Source organism: Thamnophis elegans, chromosome 7 (assembly GCF_009769535.1).
Source record: "Thamnophis elegans isolate rThaEle1 chromosome 7, rThaEle1.pri, whole genome shotgun sequence".
NCBI classification, from domain to species: domain Eukaryota; kingdom Metazoa; phylum Chordata; class Lepidosauria; order Squamata; family Colubridae; genus Thamnophis; species Thamnophis elegans.
In genome coordinates this window covers 23,779,765-23,798,465 of record NC_045547.1, presented here as the reverse complement: position 1 = coordinate 23,798,465, position 18,701 = coordinate 23,779,765, and the positions used below count along the sequence as shown (strand labels likewise).

General features: G+C 37.4%; 2 protein-coding genes across 3 annotated transcripts in view; one reads left to right on the top strand and one right to left on the bottom strand.

The window, feature by feature from the left end:
- Window positions 1-1,135: 1,135 nt before the first annotated feature.
- On the top strand, window positions 1,136-3,894 carry PMCH (pro-melanin concentrating hormone). Its single transcript, XM_032220731.1, has 3 exons — window positions 1,136-1,399; window positions 2,209-2,413; window positions 3,831-3,894. Exons 1-3 carry the CDS (start codon window positions 1,136-1,138, stop codon window positions 3,878-3,880), a joined length of 519 nt encoding a protein of 172 aa, XP_032076622.1. The 3' UTR covers window positions 3,881-3,894.
- Window positions 3,668-18,701, bottom strand: part of PARPBP (PARP1 binding protein) — a 40,100-nt gene continuing 25,066 nt past the window's right edge. For both annotated transcript variants that reach the window (XM_032220728.1, XM_032220730.1), the window contains 5 exons: window positions 14,469-14,652; window positions 13,513-13,682; window positions 11,153-11,231; window positions 9,166-9,319; window positions 3,668-4,502 (listed from right to left, as the gene is read on the bottom strand). In XM_032220728.1, coding sequence (XP_032076619.1) covers window positions 4,165-4,502; window positions 9,166-9,319; window positions 11,153-11,231; window positions 13,513-13,682; window positions 14,469-14,652 — 925 coding nt within the window. In that variant the 3' untranslated portion in view covers window positions 3,668-4,164. The remainder of the gene's footprint in view (window positions 4,503-9,165; window positions 9,320-11,152; window positions 11,232-13,512; window positions 13,683-14,468; window positions 14,653-18,701) is intronic.

Genomic DNA, 18,701 nt, shown 5'->3' with positions numbered 1-18,701 from the left:
AGCAAGAACGGAACAATTCAAAATCTCAGACAAAGCAGCTTGAGAAAAGCATGAGACAGGCACACAGCCAAGTTATTCCTCACTCATGTCACTTTTTCCATATTAAATGTCTTCTCTGAACATTTATGAGACAAAGACAGGCTTTGCAATTCATGTTTGTTTAAATAATATTCTCTCCTAAGGAAGCAGGAATCATGGCATCTACTCAGGGGTGGGCTTCAAAAATTTCAGCAATGGGTTCTCTGCTCGGTTGTTGGGTGGACATGGCCTAGTCAGCCTCCTGCACCATGGCGCAGGGGGAGGTATTTTTGCCTTCCAGAGGATTTCCTCGAGCCTTTGGGAGGGCGAAAACTGTCTCCCCCGGGCTCCAGGCGGGCCCGGTACTTACCTCACATCCAAAATGGGTCACGTGGAGACTCCTGGAAGGGGCACGGTGGGGTGGCAGGGGCAGGGTGTGGTGGGTGAGGCCAGTCAGGGGTGGGATTTGGAGATTTTCTGAACCGGCCATAACGTTGGCTATTGGTTCTCCCAAATCCAGGCGAACCCGTAGCACCTCAGCCCTGCATCTACTTCAAAATTAAAGCACAAGTGTGGTGTATTTAAAATTATATCCATGACCACTTATTTTATGCATACTTATGAAACTGTTTGTATGGATAAGTAGGAAGAGGTTTGAATTCTCTTTAAGATAAGATATAATTGCTTAAGACTATTCCTCGCAGAGACTGTTTTTCTTACTTTTCAAGAAGCCTTAGTTTTTAAAGCACGAATAATGAAGTTTGTCTGCCTTTCTTTTTCCACCCCTGCACAAATTAATTCTTTCCTGAGGCTGTGTGAAGTGGAATTTAAAGATTAAATTAGAATTCAGAAGAAAATTATCCTGTGGTACTTGATAAAATAATCCAAATTATATAATGAACGTCTTGAAAAGCAGCTCATCACCTATGGTTTGGAACAAAAGACATGTAATGATATACAAAAGGTCAGTCCTCTTTACTCATCGTTCTTTGAAAACCGTGTAAGTCATTGAAGTGATATCTATTCATTCCGCAAGCTATATAACACCCTTTTTCCTGTCCTTATGCTATTTTCAAATTAGCCTGACTTAAGTAATATTTAAAGTTTGTTCACCTCCATGCAAACATCTAAACGCTGGAGAATGTGTATCTCATCCCATGTATTCTTATTGGTTTTTTCTCTTTTGTCTCAAGGCTCCTTGTGTTCTGTTTCAAAGTCTATGCGAAAAGCAGAAGATAATATGCTGCTAAGCACATTCAGTCTTGGAAAGATAACACAGAATGGTGACAAAGTTGGAAAGTCTCTGCCTGCATCTTCTTTTGAGCATTATAAAATGGAGGACAGCAAGTTTTTGGATGAAGACCGGAATCCACATTTCTCAGTGAGTTTTCTGTGTAGCTATTGTGTAACACAAATGATGAACGAAAAATGTGTAACAAAATATTGGAATAGATTATTTCAGATATGCCAATAGAGCCATGGTGGCACAGTGGTTAGAATGCAGTACTGCAGGCTATCTCTGCCGATTGCCAGCAGTTCAATCCTGACGGGTTCAAGGTTGAGTCAGCCTTCCATTCTTCTGAGGTTGGTAAAATGAGGACCCAAATTGTTGGGGACAATATGCTGGCTCTGTAAACTGCTTAGGGAGGGCTGCAAAGCACTGTGAGGCGGTATATAAATCTAAGGGCATTGCTATTGTTATATAATTAAAGTATGAAATGTGATTTGAAGTGGCTATCATCCTAAAATGAAGCTAAGAGAATACTGTGTTTTGAGTCATATTTGAAAATGTTAATATTGTATTTTCAGTCTTAAGAGCTTAAATGAAATACATGCCTTTCAGCTTTAATTTAAAAACAAATCCTAATGTTGCTCTTACCAACTTCATTACTACTTAAATTTACAAAGAAAAAAAATGTTTAAGGAGACCTTGGCATTATTTAACTTAATTAAACAAATCAATGTTATTTAGCATTAACATTCCTTGGATATGTATTAAGATGTCTTGTCTTGAAAAAACCTGGTTTGACTCTTGATTTTAAGATGAAAACTGAACTTCCAAGGTAGATTATGCTGCAATCAGAACACAACTCTTTTCTGAAAATATCTTATTAGTGGGTTAAGGACTAAAATATTTGTATTTTGGAAATTTTGCATTATTTTCATCTATACTTTTTCTTTGGAGTGCAGAATATAGATTATAACCATCATGTTATAAACTACGGCCAGCCACAGAGCTTAAGTATTAACAAGCTTCCTTATTTTGAATTGGAGGGACCTATGAGTTTTCCATCAAATGCTGAGGTTGAAAATATTGAATCAATACAAGAACGGCGTGAGACAGGAAGTGATGAAAACTCAGCTAACTTGCCTATTGGAAGAAGAGATTTTGATAGTAAGTTATATTTTCATGTTACTGCAAAACAGAAATATTACCTTAATTTGCTGAAATAGTACCATGATAACTGTTGAAATGAATAACTGTGGCCACCAGTGATATGAAGCAATCTAGGTAGAGGCAAATGCTCAAATTTCTCAGGTGGTTATTTTTCCTGATGTATGTGACTAGCTGATCTGCAGTGCAGGTAGTTCTTGACTTACAATTCATTTAGTGACCTTTCAAAGTTACGACACTAAAAAGTTACTTATGACCGTTTTGCACAGTTACAACCTTTGCAGCATCCCCATGATCGTGTGATCAAAATTCAGATGCTGGCAACTGGTTCTTATTTATGGCCATTGCTGTGTCCCATGTGATCATCTTTTGACAAGCAAGGTCAATGGGGAAGCCAGATTCTCTTAACAATTGGGTTACTAACTTATCAACTGCAGGAATTCACTCAACAATTGTAGCAAGAAAGGTTGTAAAATGGGGAAAATTCACTTACCAAATGTCTCCCTCAACATCTGAAATTTGGGGCTCAATTGTGGCCATAAGTTGAGGACTACCTGTACTCCCAACTTTCACTTGCACATTGCAGTGGAGGCTCAAGAAGAGCCACATAGCTTGCCCTCCAGTTTTGCTTTCCACCTGCCTGACGTCTGTGGCACTTGTTGCCCACCATTTCCTTTTGGGCAGTTTGTTCATAAGTTACAACAGCAGTTTGAAGCCAACTTTAATTTGTCAGCAATCCTCATGCTGCTAGGCCAGTTGTGGAAGTCGCAAGGAGCATCCAACCAGAGAGAAAGAGAATTCACAGATTGATGCCTTCAGGTTAGTTCTATTGTCCAGATGCCCAAATGTAAGTGTTTTCCTAACTTGGCTTAGCAGGAGGGACCCAATCACTTCTCCCTCCTCTCCCGTGAGCTGCCTTTTTTCCATCATCTTTTTCAATGCATTCACACAAAAGGTAGCCAAGTTTCTCTACCAAACTCCTGAAGACTTGGAGTGCCTTAGAAATCAGCCAATTTTTTAGCTCAAGCCTGGTCGAGAATAAACCAGTGTTTCATTCACCCATATATATTCAATTGCATCTCTATGTATTTACACAATTAAAATATACTCAGCTGCCACCCTTTTATTATCAAAGGACAACTGTAGCACTCAATCATCAGAATATGCTTCTCTGTAAAAGAAAAGTTTATTTGTTTTTCTCAGTCTTTAAAAATTGTAGGTTCCACTCAGTCTTTTAAAGAGTGACTGGTTAAATGTAAGATATAAAAGATAGCATGTTCTAAATATTTATTAGCAAAAAATGAGTTAAAATTTCAAATGAATAAAAATTTACTACAGATGACAATGTAGTTAAACTTGTTTATAAAAATACGTATGTGAGAGTCAAAACCACAAAATTTTGGTGTGTTTTCTTTAGTGCTGAGATGTATGCTGGGAAGAGTGTATCGACCTTGTTGGCAAGCCTAAAACGACCCTGAAGTGAATCACTGGGAAGAGACAAGCCCTTTCCTTGATAAGTCACAAAAATTGTAATTGTGGTTAAAATATTGCTATGTGTTTACTGTAAGGATTCTAAATATTTCTATGTCAGAATGCCACATGTGGAAACAAGTGTAAAGTTACAGTGCATTATTAAACTGAGAATTCTGCATAAAACTTGATGATTTGATTTTTATAAAACTTCTGCATAATCATGATTGCAATAGAAATCCTAATATAGCCAACTTTTTGCCTTTTTAAGCCACTGACATTTACAACCTAAAGAACTGAGTGAGTTTCGCTTGTCCAATAATAAGCTTATTTTTGGGTATAGCCTTTTTGGATTTTCTGGTTTCTTTTAGTTTGCTGTCCAAACTATTTTGGCATATCACTTGCATCTTTGGTTTCTTATGGTATATATGCTGTGGTGTTTCATTTTCATTAGTCAATATGACATTTTCACTCATTCTTTCCACCAGCTTTCTCTTTGGGTTCTTGTTTTCTAGCTGGCAACTTAATTTTCCTATTTCTTTTCTTCTCCTTCCATTCTGACAAATACTTCCAGAACCAGTTCCGCGTGTAGTATTTTCAAGTGATGAATTCAGGCTTTCTGATGGTTAAGAAAACAAAACATTTTATAAGGGAAAAAGAATACACTAATTTTTAAATTGCTTTTGTTGTACACTTGCCACCCCTGGTAATTTTCAAAAGAGACAACATTCCTGTAATTGAGTTAACTAAGTCTAATTAGTAGAGATAATTGAGTTGAAAACAACAATATACAAGCTGAGCCATCACCCTTGACATAAAAAATACTTCAGTAACCACTTCAGAAAATAAACACGTGTAGAAACAAGAGTACAAGAAGCCATTCTTTTTAAAAGCATGCACAAATTATTGAAAAACATGAATAGGATTTTGATGCAGTGTCCAATCACCAAAAAGTATTATGTTTTTACTGTTGAGGAATCCCAAGTGTACTTTATCAGCCACTTAGCTGGACAAATTCAAAAAGTCAATCTTGTAATGACACGGGTGGCAACAGATATTAATTCAGGAGAAAACAACAGCAAAGAGCCTTGGAAACGTTCAAGATAAACGAAGCAAAAACTGCACATGCTTTTATGATTATGGGAACTGCTATAGTTTATCAATGTTCACTAAGTTTACCTCCCAGATATTTTTTGCAGCACTTTCAATGAGGTTTCAATTATTTACCACTAAAAGCAAACACAGAAAATGCCTTAAAAATAACAACAAGCAATGTTATTTTCAAATCTTAAAAGTTTGATTGCCCCAGTAGGATCTGCTTACAGTCTGCTCTAAAAGTAGTGCTACTTTATGTGCTCAGAGATGATTCTGTGTCAGGAAAGAATAGAGAGGTAAGCTTGTGAGTGATGCAAGGACAAGTGGGCATACTTGGATCCAAAGTGAGCAAAGGTGCTTCAGGACTGGTACTTGTTGTATTGTCTTAAAGAAGTTCAGGTGGTTTTTTTTTTTCATGACAGCCTCTTGATCCCAGAAAAATATGTTTAAGGAAGCAATAATATGGAATTGTTAGGCTTATGACAATAGCATTTCAAAATTCTCCATACCCTTTCTCTCTGCTCAATCACAACAGACAAATTCCAAATATATCATATATTAGGCTGATTTAGAAAGTCCCATAGTTTTCATAATAGACATAAAGTCTTGAGATGATCTTCTCAGCATGGACAAAAAAGTTTCATAGCTCCATCATCCTGGAACTCTACCTTGGTGACCTAGACCATGAGGAATGATTCACTAGAAATACTATGTCCTATCTCTTTGCTCCTATATCAGTTACGTGAACTCAAAACTGATATTAGATTATGAGTTAACATAACGGCGAAAAGCATATCCAGCCCGCCAATCTAGGTTGATACTTGGTCAGACTCACAGAATGTAATCTGATCAAGTTCAGCTGGTCCATCTATGTAAGAACTGGTAATAACTCCACTGGCTTTCTCGTTGGGCATTTAGACTTATTATGACCCAATTTAATATTTAAACTACAAGACTAGAAGGCAGATTGGTCAGATGACCATAATCTTGAAAAATGAAGAGGAACCACCAACACAAAATAACTTAGAAGTACCTAACCAAAGTTCTTCTTAGCTGACCTTAGTCTCTCCTCCTACCTACATTACCTCTCATTCTCTCTCTCTCTTTACTCTTGCCCAGGCCACATCGTGCTATCATCTACTGTCAATAATTAGCTCTTGAAATACAACCAACCAAATAACATTTCAGCAGCAATTAAAACAAAATGATCTGCCTGGCATGTCCTCAGCTTTGTGGTTTTGCCCTTTGGTGATCTCACCAACTATGTCCTTGTCACTCCTGGGCAGCAAACCCTTTTTTTTCTGCCCTACAATTGTTGAGGGTCTTAGAGAATGCCAATGTCCCCAGAACTCTCTAGAAGTAGCAACAAGGTCTCTGTGGTATATCCAGTAGGTAGAATGTAACAAAAAAAAAAACCCACAAACTGCCTTGACAAGCAAATATTCTCTTTTTCACAAAGATGGCATATTTTGTGCTGCAAAATGGTAGTAAACACCCACATTTTAGAATTATGGATGATTTCAGGACCATATTGATCATTCTCATATTACCATTGTAAAGAAAGTATAGGAAACAACCAAGCTGAACCCAAGGGAGGGGGTCAAACACATAATCAGTCTTGAGTCCCTTCCTACAAGAGATCTAAGGCCAGCCCACTTTGGTTTCTATTCTTATCCACTCTTATCTACAGCCTCTTTGCTTTGAGATTAGTAGTTCAGATTCTTATAGAGACCACAGGCTTGCAATCACTGTTCCCTCTAAGCTGCGCAGGTGTGCGGCCGCGCACGTGGCAACAAAACACCATGCAGCAGTTTCCAATTGCCGCCCAGTGGTTTTTGTGAGACGCCTTCCACGATAATAGGAGGGGAGAGCCAGCCTGGAGACAGCAATCACAAGGCAGGAAGTAGCTGAGAGAAGGGGTGTGGGGGTTGGGAGAAGGCATGGGACCGGCTCCCCGCAGCGGCTGCTCAGATTTGCCATTTGAGAGAGAGAGAGGAAGGGAGGGAGGAGGAGGAGGAGGGGAGTGAGTGAGTGAGTGAGTGAGTGAGAGCGTGAGCGTGTGCATCCCTCCTTCCTTCAGCCCAACACTCTCGCTGGCATCCCAGCCAGACAAGAAGGACTGCAGAGGGTCTCCTCGAGTCTAGGGCAGCGAGTCATTCGATGGGAAACATGCCTCTTGGAAGGAATGACCTGGCTTGGGCCTCGCTTCGTCTCTCCTGTCTCTTCACTTCTCCATTCGGTCATTGGGCGGCAGATTGAAAGTGGGAGCCAAGCCGGGTCATTCCTTCCAAGAGGCAACTTTTCCACCGAATGACTTGCTGCCCTAGACTTGAGGAGACCCTCTGCAGTCCCTCTCATCTGTCCGGGATGCCAGCAAGAGTGTTGGGCTGAAGGAAGGAGGGATTCTCCCTCTCTCTCTCTCTCTCTCTCTCTCCCTCCCTCTCTCTCCCTCTCTTTAAGAGAGAGAGAGAGTGTTAGTTAGTTAGTTAGTTGGTGGGCAGACTTAGTACTTTGTTAAGTTTGTTTCTCTGTGTGTTGTGTATATATACATGTCTCAATGGGTGCAATTGTGCAAGCATTTTTTTTCCTCTTTAAAAGAATTTTTGGATTTCTCCTCACCAAATCTTTAAGACTGAAAGAGTTAGAGTTGAAATATAAAGAGATTGTCAATCGCCATACTGTTAGATTGATAGGCAATTATGGACTATCTTGATTATATCCTCCTTAGAAAGAATATGCTACTGTATGGTTGAGAAGAAGACCAAACTTCATTCCATGGAAACCCAACAAAGTTCATAGGGAGGGTTTATTTCTATGATGGGTTTCTTGGGTCAACGTGAATATCAGTTATCAAAAATGTAAGTAGAAAATTAAGCAGGCAATAGGCAATTACAAAAAGGGAAGCCAACTTTCTGAATCTGTTTCTTTGCACTTAGTGACTTATAAATAGACTAATGTTCTGAAAACCTGACCTAAATTACTATATATTTTAAATAGCTGTAAAGCTATGCTGAAAAAGTTGTTCTCACGGTATTGTGATAAATTCAATAAAAAGAAGGGAATTCTTGATGAACTTAAGGAGAAATGAGAGTATTGGATAGTAAATGGACAAATAAAATTACCAATCAAAGAGAATATTTGCACCTCAGGGTTGAAATGAAATGTTCTCTCTTACTCTTTCCTCTTCCTCTCTTCTCTCTCTGTCTCTCTCATCCTCTTTCTCTTTGTCTCTCTTCTCTTTCTCTCTCCCTCTTTTCCATTCTTCTGTCACTTTCTCTCTCCTCCTCCCTTCTCTCTCCTCTTTGTCTCTTTCTGTCTCTTTCACCCTCTTTCTTTGTCTCTCTTTCTCTCTCCTTCTTTCCCACTCTTCTGTCACTTTCTCTGTCCTTCTCTGTCTCTTTCTGTCTCTCTTCCCTTTTTTTTTCTTCCTCTCTCCCACTCTTTTATCACTTTCTCTCTACTGCCCAACCTGTCCCCATACTTATCTTCGATTGATCATGTTTGCAATAATTTACCTTCTTTCCTAAATAGGCGCAGTTCCCTTACCGGATCCCTCGCTCACTCAAACACACACAAACACACTCACTTACGCACAAAACCATTTTTCTCCATTCCAATTCGGATCCTATAAATCAATTGCTCTGTGAAACATCTGTGAAAAAAATTCAGGTGCTCAGGCATGAAAATGTGCTGCTCAAATACTATACTTTTCTGCACACACTGAAAAAAAATTAGAGGGAACATTGCTTGCAATAAACCTTTATATTCATTTGAACTGCCCGGACCTCCTTATTTTTCCATGTTTGACCTTAAGTTGACAGAAGGAAAGACTGCTTACAGTTTTGAGAAAGCAGTTTTTAATAAATGCAACAAAATAAAATAACTATGTAAGTGTATGCTGACTACAAAGAGCTAATAGATTCAGAGACAACATAACATTGAGTATCAACTGTAGAGAAATTCTTGGCAAGGAAAGGTTGCTGCCATTATGCCTTGTTTTGGGCTTCCTGTGGCATCTAACTAGCCATTGCAGGTGCCAACATATGTCTAGTAGACCACTTCTACATTGGTATAGCAATTATTTCATTTATTTAGGGCACCATTCAATTAACTGACAGCATATACATTCATCCTGGTGAATAAATGAGGGGGCAGAGAAATAGAGAGATATTGCTGACTGAATTTACCTGAAGTTGATCTGTCTTCAATATGAGAAGTTGCCATTTTTTGGAGTGCATTTGTTACGACCGGAGATGAACTGGAGGGTTGATTCTTTGGCTTGAGTATTTGGTCATCTTTATAAGTGCAAGCAAACTGAGATCTAATTAAAGGTTGCTTCAACTAAAAAGGAAGTAGATCAATATGAATTATAATGTATAAGTGAAGAAGACAGGATTTCTATCCCACTGTGAGAGTAATAGCAAAGTCCTGGAATAACTATTTGTATACCTAAAGTTACTGTATAATTGCTTGTATTTCACATGAAAAAATAGCCACATTAAGTGTATTTTAGAAAGCTGTAGCCTTGTTTGATTTTTGAAAGGATTCTCATGTTCATTAAAAAGAATATTTTTTCCTCTGTATGCAAACATACATGTATACAGATAAACATATAGCCAGATATAAGCTATGTTCACATACTCCACTAAGTCAAGACTTCTTTAGTCAAGATTTACTGAATGAGCCACACTTGGCACAACATTTATAAAGCACAATGACTGTATTCACGTAACAAACCAACACATATCCATATTCACGTTATGCAGTATCTTGGTGTGATGCATGAACAAAGTCACAGACAAAGGTTTCTTTCAGGAAAAAGTAGGTAGAGCCAAGAAGAAAGGGAGGGTCCAGAGACAGAAGGGACACATTCATGCAAGGTGAACTGTCTTTAACTGGTTCTTTGGTGAGCCATTTTTGACTTAATTTAGCAGGCAGGGGGGTTAAAAAGATTTCAATATATGTAAAAATATTGCAAATGTATTTATACTGTATTTTTTACTGTTTCAATAAATAATAAACAATGGATGAAGCCTCTTATGCACCAAGCAGTTAAAGTAACTAATGTTCACCAAGGGCTTATATTACAGAAGTTAGCAAACATGGAATCTGAGCATTTCTAAGCTGTAATCTTAGAGAACCCACTGTTATGGCAATATGGGAAAGGAGGTTTTCCAGTTTATGTTTATTTTGAAGGTAAAAACAAAGGGGGGGGGAGAAGTAAGATAAAAGCTTCTTGGCACATAGGAGCAAGTTTCTCTCCCCCCTCCTCAATTTTCTGGTTTTGTTTTCATAACACCCCCCTGCATTACTTGAGGTGGTGAAGAGATGTAATCAGTGTAAGGGCAAATGCTCGCAAGCTTAGGGGGAAAGGGGACTGACACCAGACTGGTCTGTTAGAATAAAATTCAAAGGTACCAATCACTCCTGCGGAAAAACAAAAAGTTCTCAAGCCTTTGCAATGTAAAGGCAGGAGAAAAAAGATGTAGGCTTTTATCTTGGGGCTGACAATATGTAAGTCAAGTAGTGCTGGTTTTCTTTCTTAGAAAGGGCTTTTCTAGAATCTAGAGGGGAAAAAAGTATCTTTATGTTTAAATCTCTGGCTGCAAACCTTCTAGTTCAAGTAGGAGAATATTAACAGCAATTATGCCTTAGCATCATTGACCCATTCTGAACAATAGCCTTATTTCCCCCTAAAAGTGATCTATTCCTCCCTTTTAAAAACAAACCCAGAAAATAGAACAGTAGCATAAGCTTTTTAAATTGGATCAAACAGGATACATGGCCAGACGAACTCATTCTACTTTATGGTAAGATTATGTTAACATAAAATTATGCAAACCTATAAATACATTCTCCTCCTCTCCCTCCCCCCCCCCCCGACTCCCTTTTACACTCAGGAAACTAGGTAGGGTCCCTTCTGAGCTGCACTTCTGCTGTAGGCTAAGTTGCCTTTTATCTGTCCATTCCCTTGGCTGTATCTCTTCTCCCTATATGCAAACATCAGTCCCACGTAGCATTACATGTAGGATGCCAGAATGCATAGGCAACAAAGTTTAGATTTGATAAGTTTAGTTTAGTTTAGAATCTATAAACTAATAAGGTTAGTTCAGATTAGATAAATGCTTCATCTTGGGAGGAAGAAGCAGGCAAGAGAGGTTCATGGTTAACTACCTTGATTTTTTCACACGCTTCCATTTGAATCCGTTGTCTCAGAGCTTTGGGAGAAGATCCTCTGGACTGTGTTGGAGATCTATATTAATATTTAAGCAAAATACAAGCTACTGTGGTAAGCATGAAATATGTTGGTTAGCTTTATATGATATGCATGTATAGATTTAGAATACTTGTTAATACTGTACATTAAATGAAGTACAAGACCAGAACCCTTATAAAGCAAAACCAACCAACCAAAGAATTCTGAAATTCAGAAGCTTTTGTCTGTGTGGTTTTTAATCCATTTTTGAAAAAGCCAATTTACTTAGATACGAGGTTCCACTATAAAATGAAAGGTTCTGTAGGTGCTTAACTTCCATATGTGCATAGGAACTCCTATGTCTACTTGAGACAGCTTGATTGGGTCAACGAAAAATTAGAAATCTGGTTAGTCTTCCTTTATTTCACTTTTTATGCTGTTCACAATTCAAATATTTCTTCTCTCTTCTGAATTTGTGTCTTATGGTCACATCTAATTTCTATATTCAGCAAGGAAGAATCAGTAGCATTATAACTTTGCAGTTAGAATCATCTATTCATTTCTTAGTAACATAAGATTAATTTTGCTTGGTAATGATTTTTAACATTCTGATCATATCCTGTGGTCCTAAGTACCATATTTTATCCTATTTTCCTTTGTAACTGACACAACAGAATATTGACCAAGAACAGAATTTTGACAGATAGCATTCCAAAAAGCTGATGTTTCCAATGCAGAATAACCTACCATTCTAAAAGTTACAGACCTCTGGATTCATTTGTGACCTTAGCTCTCCATGTACTCTCTTCTAGCTCTCTGCAAACTATTAATAATTCTGAAAATGCAATCTTTCCCCAATTCTTGGCAGCTACTAAGCAAAGCAAAAAAAAGTGGGGGAAGGGAGGAATGGAGTGATCAAAAAGAGAATGAAAGCCTGCTGAGCAAGGCTCGTGCAACTCTTTCCAACTTCTTAATAGCTGCCTGCTCTGGTCATTGACTGAGAGGGAAAAAAGAGGGGAGAGATTGGAATTGAAATGGCAACATTCCAAAAGGATCCCAATTTCCTTCTCACTCTCTGGGGAAGCGCAATGGAGAAATGTTCTTCATATCATTACCTCCATCTTTCTTTTGTTCCCCCTGCCCCCAGACACCAAATTTGAGCCAAATATGGTTCAGTTTTCAGGAAGTTATTGTATTAGACATAAATCCAAACCTTCTTATATAATTCTTTCAAACATTCCACTAGTCTGGATAGAATAAACAAGGTAAAGAGCCAAAACATAGCTTCTGGGATTTTTTTTCACCAACTGCTTTATCAACAATAGTCACAGAAGACATCTATATTTTCAGTAATATGTTGCATCTGTTTGTGTATGTTTCTGCTCTCCAACTGTCTTGCGTCTGGGTTTTGTGCACACTAGGAAACACAAAGTGGGCAACATATATAGACAGTTCTGGACTTAAGTCTGGTCGTTTAGCAACTATTTGAAGTTACAACAGACTTCCAAAAAGGTACTAACAATCTAGTTAAGAATTTCTGATGGTCATCCCCTCCCACAGTCACATGATCGCATTTTGGATGCTTGGCACAACTAGTCCACTTTTATGACCATTTGCAGTCACGTAACTGTGTCTTACAGTTTTCCAGCAAAAATGCCTCAAGAATGAACAATGGGTTTGCTTAATGATGGCAGCATTCACTTTATGACTGCCGCGTTCAGCTAACAGTCGCTGCAAAAAGGGTTGTAAAATTAGGTGTGGTCACGTGATGACCTGCTTAATTACCATCATAACTTACAACCACAATTGCAGGTTGATTTATGATTGTAAGTTGAGGACTACTTGTCCTCCGCTCAGGGTCATGTGACTTGGGGAAAAAAGGGAAGGGGGTCTTAGAATGAAGCAGTTACCAACATTCCAAGCCACTTGTCATTTGTCTCTTTCATAGATGAGTTGGGGATTATTTTCAGGAAACTTTTTTTTCAACAGTCTAAAGCCAGATTCTGCCGTTTTTAAAGCTTAACATTGGGGGGGGGGGGGGGCTGGCTTTTCTAAATTTTGGGGGTTTAACTTTTGGAGAGTTATCCCACTGATGGACAGACAGAAAATGTAGCATCACACATTCTACATAATTTCTTCTAATATTCTAAAGAGTTGGAAAAAATAAAATGAGTGGTAGAAAGAGACATTGAAAATGTAGAATTATTCACTTTTGTTTCTGGCTTGTATCAGCATTAGCATTATTGTATAGGTTCCCAGATATTTTCTGCAAAAGAAAATAGTTTTCTTCACAAAACAAAGATTGAATCTACCTCATCATCATCATCTTTGAACTTACCTGAACAATAACATGGTAGAAGGAAATCCAAATTCTTCACTTCCAAATAACAGGAGAGCTTTGTTGCTGAGAGGAGGATAACTAGCTGCTTCATCTAAAACAGCCAATAAGGACTTCACAGTATCTCTGCCACAGTAAACAGTGTCGTGGTTTATAGAATGTAGTTTTGGCTAAAAATTAAAATAACTTTATTAGCTGTACTATATGATAAGTTTATTAGCTACATTAGACCACATTGAAGGGGTTTGATCATGGAATTCATATTAATTTACTTCCAATCCAAGCTTCCTAAACACATTTAAATGATGCAATGTTTATCTTAAACCCTGAATTGAAATATCTGAAATATTATTGATATCTATTTTGCTGTTTTTTTAATAGTAGGCACATTTCTGTAGAATACTGTCTAATGCAGATTCATCACATAAAACTTCCTCATGATCGAAATCTTCATTAATCAACTGGCTCTGTAAACCTCAAGGCAAGGTGCATACAAACAGAGCACAAGAAACAGTAAGGTGCACAGGCTGGTGCTTGTACAAGCAAAGAGGCAAAAAACTGACATGAGATTCAAGCAAGGCAATAACCTTTTCCCTAGGAAGAGTTAGCCAATCCTGTCAGGAAGAAATCAGCAGATAAATCACTTAACACAAGATAGGGAAGTCAAAATAAAAATAATCACTGCCAAAATATACTTGGAAGGGAGGGTGGGGAACAAATGAAGAACTTCCCAAAGATTAAACTAATTATCAGCACTACATTAGAGGAGAAAGCTTTTTCTTCTTGCAGAAAATATTTGCCCATTTAAAATAAGAACGTTTTTAAAACACATTACCATTTTCAAAGTGGTTCAAAGCAACTATTTTCTTCAACTAATGTACAAGAAATAATCAGGGCATTAAAAAAATATCTCTGTTATATCAAGCAGTTTAGAAGAACAAAAGGAGGCCCCTTACTCGGGCTGGACTGATTCCAGTAGCGCTGGCTGCCACAGCCTCATGCTGAAAACTGATAATATTTTTAATCCTCAAATCCAAATCTTGTACAACGTCCTCTGCTGCTTGACAGAAAGGATCCCTGCTGTTTCGGCCTTTTATCAACTGCATCTTGATTGTTGATAGGATTCGGCCCCCTGCATGTCTGAAAAACAGACCTAGGGGTCATTTCCATATTCATTTTGGCACTATCTTAAGATATTTAGTAATTTGAAAACAGAGAATATTCACAGTTAATCAAAATTGCTCAGCAAACAGCTTTGATCTGTTAAGTTGCACAGCATCTTGAAGTGAGATTTTGCCTTTTAATGAAATAATTTGGTATTATGAATTGGGAGATTACAGAAGGAAGAGGTAAGGACAATAGACTCATACCTTGTTAAGGCATCGTTTAAGTAGCAAGGAAAATAGCCTGTTAGAGCTTTAATTACATTATCATAGATTAGCTCACATTATCCAAATCCTGCTTCACCACTAAGATTTTGAAATCCTCTGCCTTGTTACATACCTATTTGTTTCCCATCTACTTAGGAGCATATTAACTTATGAATAGTGTTTTCATAAAGACTGATAAACAGCATTTTAGACAGAATTTCAAGCACCTGGAAAGACAAAGTTTTCTAATACTTTCATAACATAAAATGCACCCTCCTAGAGATATATAAGTTTCCAACATTCTAGTGCATACTACCAGAAAAGAGAAGTTGAAGTTATATAAATAGCATATTTGACTTTAAGTTGGAGTAATTAAAGGCGAAGAGATTTCATCTCCTTTCAATATATTTCTTTGAAATTAGATAGTACATATACTAAATGAAAAAAAAAAAGCCAACTCTCCTCTCCCATTTGTTAAAAGTGACAGCCTTTTGGCTAACATATTAGAAATCAGATATGTATTCTGAAAGCTTATTTCCACATTCTGGAAAACTTCCTTCCATTAGTCTAAGTCTGATTCAAGTAAAGTATAAAGGGAGAAGCCCTCCAAAACATTAGTATTTTGTCCCATTTGTGTCTTTTTATATGGTGAAAAAATTTGAACATAAGATATAAAATTGCTCCATTTTCTCAATCCTTTCTTTGGAGACAACTACGTACAGATTTTTCTCAGGCTACGTGGAAGCATCTTATAACCTTCATGTTGCCTGTTTCAAGTGAGACTTTGTTACAGCCTGCTTTTCAGACTTTCTTGAACAGTACCTACTGTTCCAAGACCTCTATGACTTCATTCTCATTTCACTGTTTATTGTGTAAAGAGGATAAGGTAGTGTACTTGGTCTCTCCATAGTTTTTATACAGTTTTATAAGTACGACTATGAAGTCCTTAGGAATAAAGAATAAAGTCTGAGTTCAACAAACTGATGATGAAAATGGAATTTGCTCTCCAGAAAAATTTCATTACCAACTTTTTCAAGAGGGCCATCAGTAATTTCAAATGGCTGCTTATCACCTTATTATGGGTATGCTTCTTTAGGTAAGCCAAAAGCTAAACTAAATACTTCTCCTGATAATCACAGAAAATATGATTATCAAATTTGCAGATGTCTTAAACATGGGGAATAGCAAACTCCACAGAGACAATAATGAGATTCAGGAGGACCCAAAAGCTAGTAAAATGGGAAAATATTAGCAAAATAAATTTAAACAATGACAAATGCTACCAACAGGGTAGAAAAAAATTAATAACATGAGTATTTTATTTATGATGTTTATTTGTTGCCCATCTCATATCCAACGACTATGGGTAGCTTACAGCATAAGTAAGAGTATAGATAAGAGGGACATTGGACAGCAATATGTGCACAAAAGATCTGAATATCTTGGTGAATCATAATCACAAGTGAATATAAGCCACAATGTGATATAGCTGAAACCAACTAACCAACCAATCCATTTGTAGACTGCATCAGCAAAAGTACAGAGGTATTTTTGACTTTTGACTATTTTTCAGCACCATTCAAACTCATGATAGTTCGGGGGGGGGGGAATCTACAGCATATTTAAAACCATTTATGGCCTTCACAGCATCTATCAGTCACATAATCATCATTACCATACATATCAATACTCACATTCGGGTTTCTGACATGTGGGGGTTTTCCCCCTCTTTACAGAGCAGATTAATTGGAGAGAAGGGGAGTTTCAAAAGAGTGAGCTGTTTGTTCTTCTACACATAAAGAGCAATGTGATTGTTCCAGAGGTGGAAAAGGGCTAGGCAAATGAGAGATTGACTACAAAAATCACTTGCTTTTTTTCCTCTCCGCCTGCTCCCTCACAGAGCAGAGGAATTGGAAAGAGATTTCAAGAGTGTATTTTGAGGTGATTTAACAGAGGATGTCATGGAGATGCTGCAGTACTGGATCCCTATATAAACCAATTTCATTGTATTTAAGTACAATGACAATAAAGATTATACTTATACTTATATTGGAAAAGAGGTTGGCTCTCCAAATTGCCTTCCAATTCTTATATTCCAAAAAAATAAGATAGTTATAAAAATATTTTTTTTTAAAAAAACCTATCTTTTGTGTACACACAGTACCAGCAACATCAGTAAGCATCACTCTTGGTATCTGCTAGCTTCTTGATCCATCTGATTTTTTATTTAAAAATATTCATATTTTAAAAATAGGGAGTTAACATTCTCAAAAGGAATTGACATCTGGGATGATAGGAAGCATCCTGCAGAAATAGATCTAGACGACATGCTGGTTCATCTGTCCTTTGTTAAGTCATTGTGTTCTTTAGGGCTGTTATTTTGTATATGGGAAAGCAACCAACTGTCATTTTGCAAGGTCACCTACTACTGTGTGTGTTCTCCAGATTATAAACTATGACAACCAAGCCCCAAAAGGATGAGGAGCCCTAATATTCAAAGTAAAGTCTTTTACTGAGTACGTTTGAATGATTAACTATGTTTTTGCACCACATAATCCAGTAAAGCCAAGATTTGACATCCTTGCCTTGAACGAATATGCCTGCTGTGAGCAGTTAATGTCTCAATTCTTATTTAATCTTTCTTCCCACAGTCTTCATTTCCAAGAAAAAAGTTCCCATTCCCCATCAGATATACATAACTCTAGCTGGACCAAAGAAAGGAAAACTTCATTCACTTTTTATATGAAGGAGCCAAAATAAAGTGCTGATCTACTATGTGAGGGATTAGTTTAGGACATCATGCCATGTCTTACTTCATTTTGCATTAAGGTATGCTATTAACAGGCAATCCTTGTAATACAGAACTACCTATGATTGTTAAATCCTACCAAGCTCAACAGGATTTGCTCCCAAGTAAGTGTGCATCATACCGTGGCTGGAGACTGCTTTTATTAAGTGTTGAAATACTTTACCCAGTGTATTAAATGTGCTGCCTGTACATTACATGAATGATTTAATCTGAAAAAAAGAAGATTCCAAGGAGTTAACATTTGGGGTTTTTTTTCAATTCTTCCTCTCATCTGTGCCATTTTAAGTTAAAATGCAAGTATCAGAGGAGAATGCTCTAAAATGGTATTTATGTTTCTGGGCCAACCTTGGATGGGAATGATATATAGGAGCAATTCAATCCAGTTGTTCAGAGTTCCAACCCGTGTAGTTATTATCCATCAAAGCAGGAAATAACCAAGTGTGGCATTTCATCACTCAATTCAAAACAGAGGGAAAAGAAAGGAGGGAAGGAAGTTTTTAAAAAAAGACTTATTCCTTCCTGGGAAAGCAGCTCCTCTGAAAGACATATCAGTTTTTCAATTGCTGGATGCAAACAACCTAAAGCCCCTCCACCTTCATCATAAGACAACTTTCAGAGATCAGTTGTTTTAAAGCTTATACTAGGAATACGTTATTTAATAGAGGTGTGACAAAATTCCCTAAACAAACAAAACAGTTTAATATTTGGAGTCATTTTTAGTTTTTTGCCCTTGTTTATACCAAGTCTGTACAATATTCTTTTTTCTTCATTGAGTTAAAATTGACAATTGGATATTTAGTGTAGTCAAAAGTTAAAGCAAACAGGGATTCCTGAGAAATTCTACAATGGCCTTGTAGAAGACACAGGGAATCACCAAAATAATCCAATCTTTGAAGGATACAAATGTTTACTTGCCTCTGGCATATACATTTTATTTATGTGGTTGAGTGAAAAGTACTAATTTTTCATATGTTTTCATTAGCATGAACATTTTCCTCAGAAAAAATTAA

What these genes read in the sequence shown, in the direction of transcription:
- PMCH (XM_032220731.1), top strand. Translation starts at nt 1,136, where the DNA reads ATGCAAACATCTAAACGCTGGAGAATGTGTATCTCATCCCATGTATTC. An exon ending in ACCGGAATCCACATTTCTCA is followed by an intron (nt 1,400 to 2,208) that starts GTGAGTTTTCTG and finishes TTTGGAGTGCAG; the next exon opens with AATATAGATTATAACCATCA. An exon ending in TGGAAGAAGAGATTTTGATA is followed by an intron (nt 2,414 to 3,830) that starts GTAAGTTATATT and finishes TGTTTTCTTTAG; the next exon opens with TGCTGAGATGTATGCTGGGA.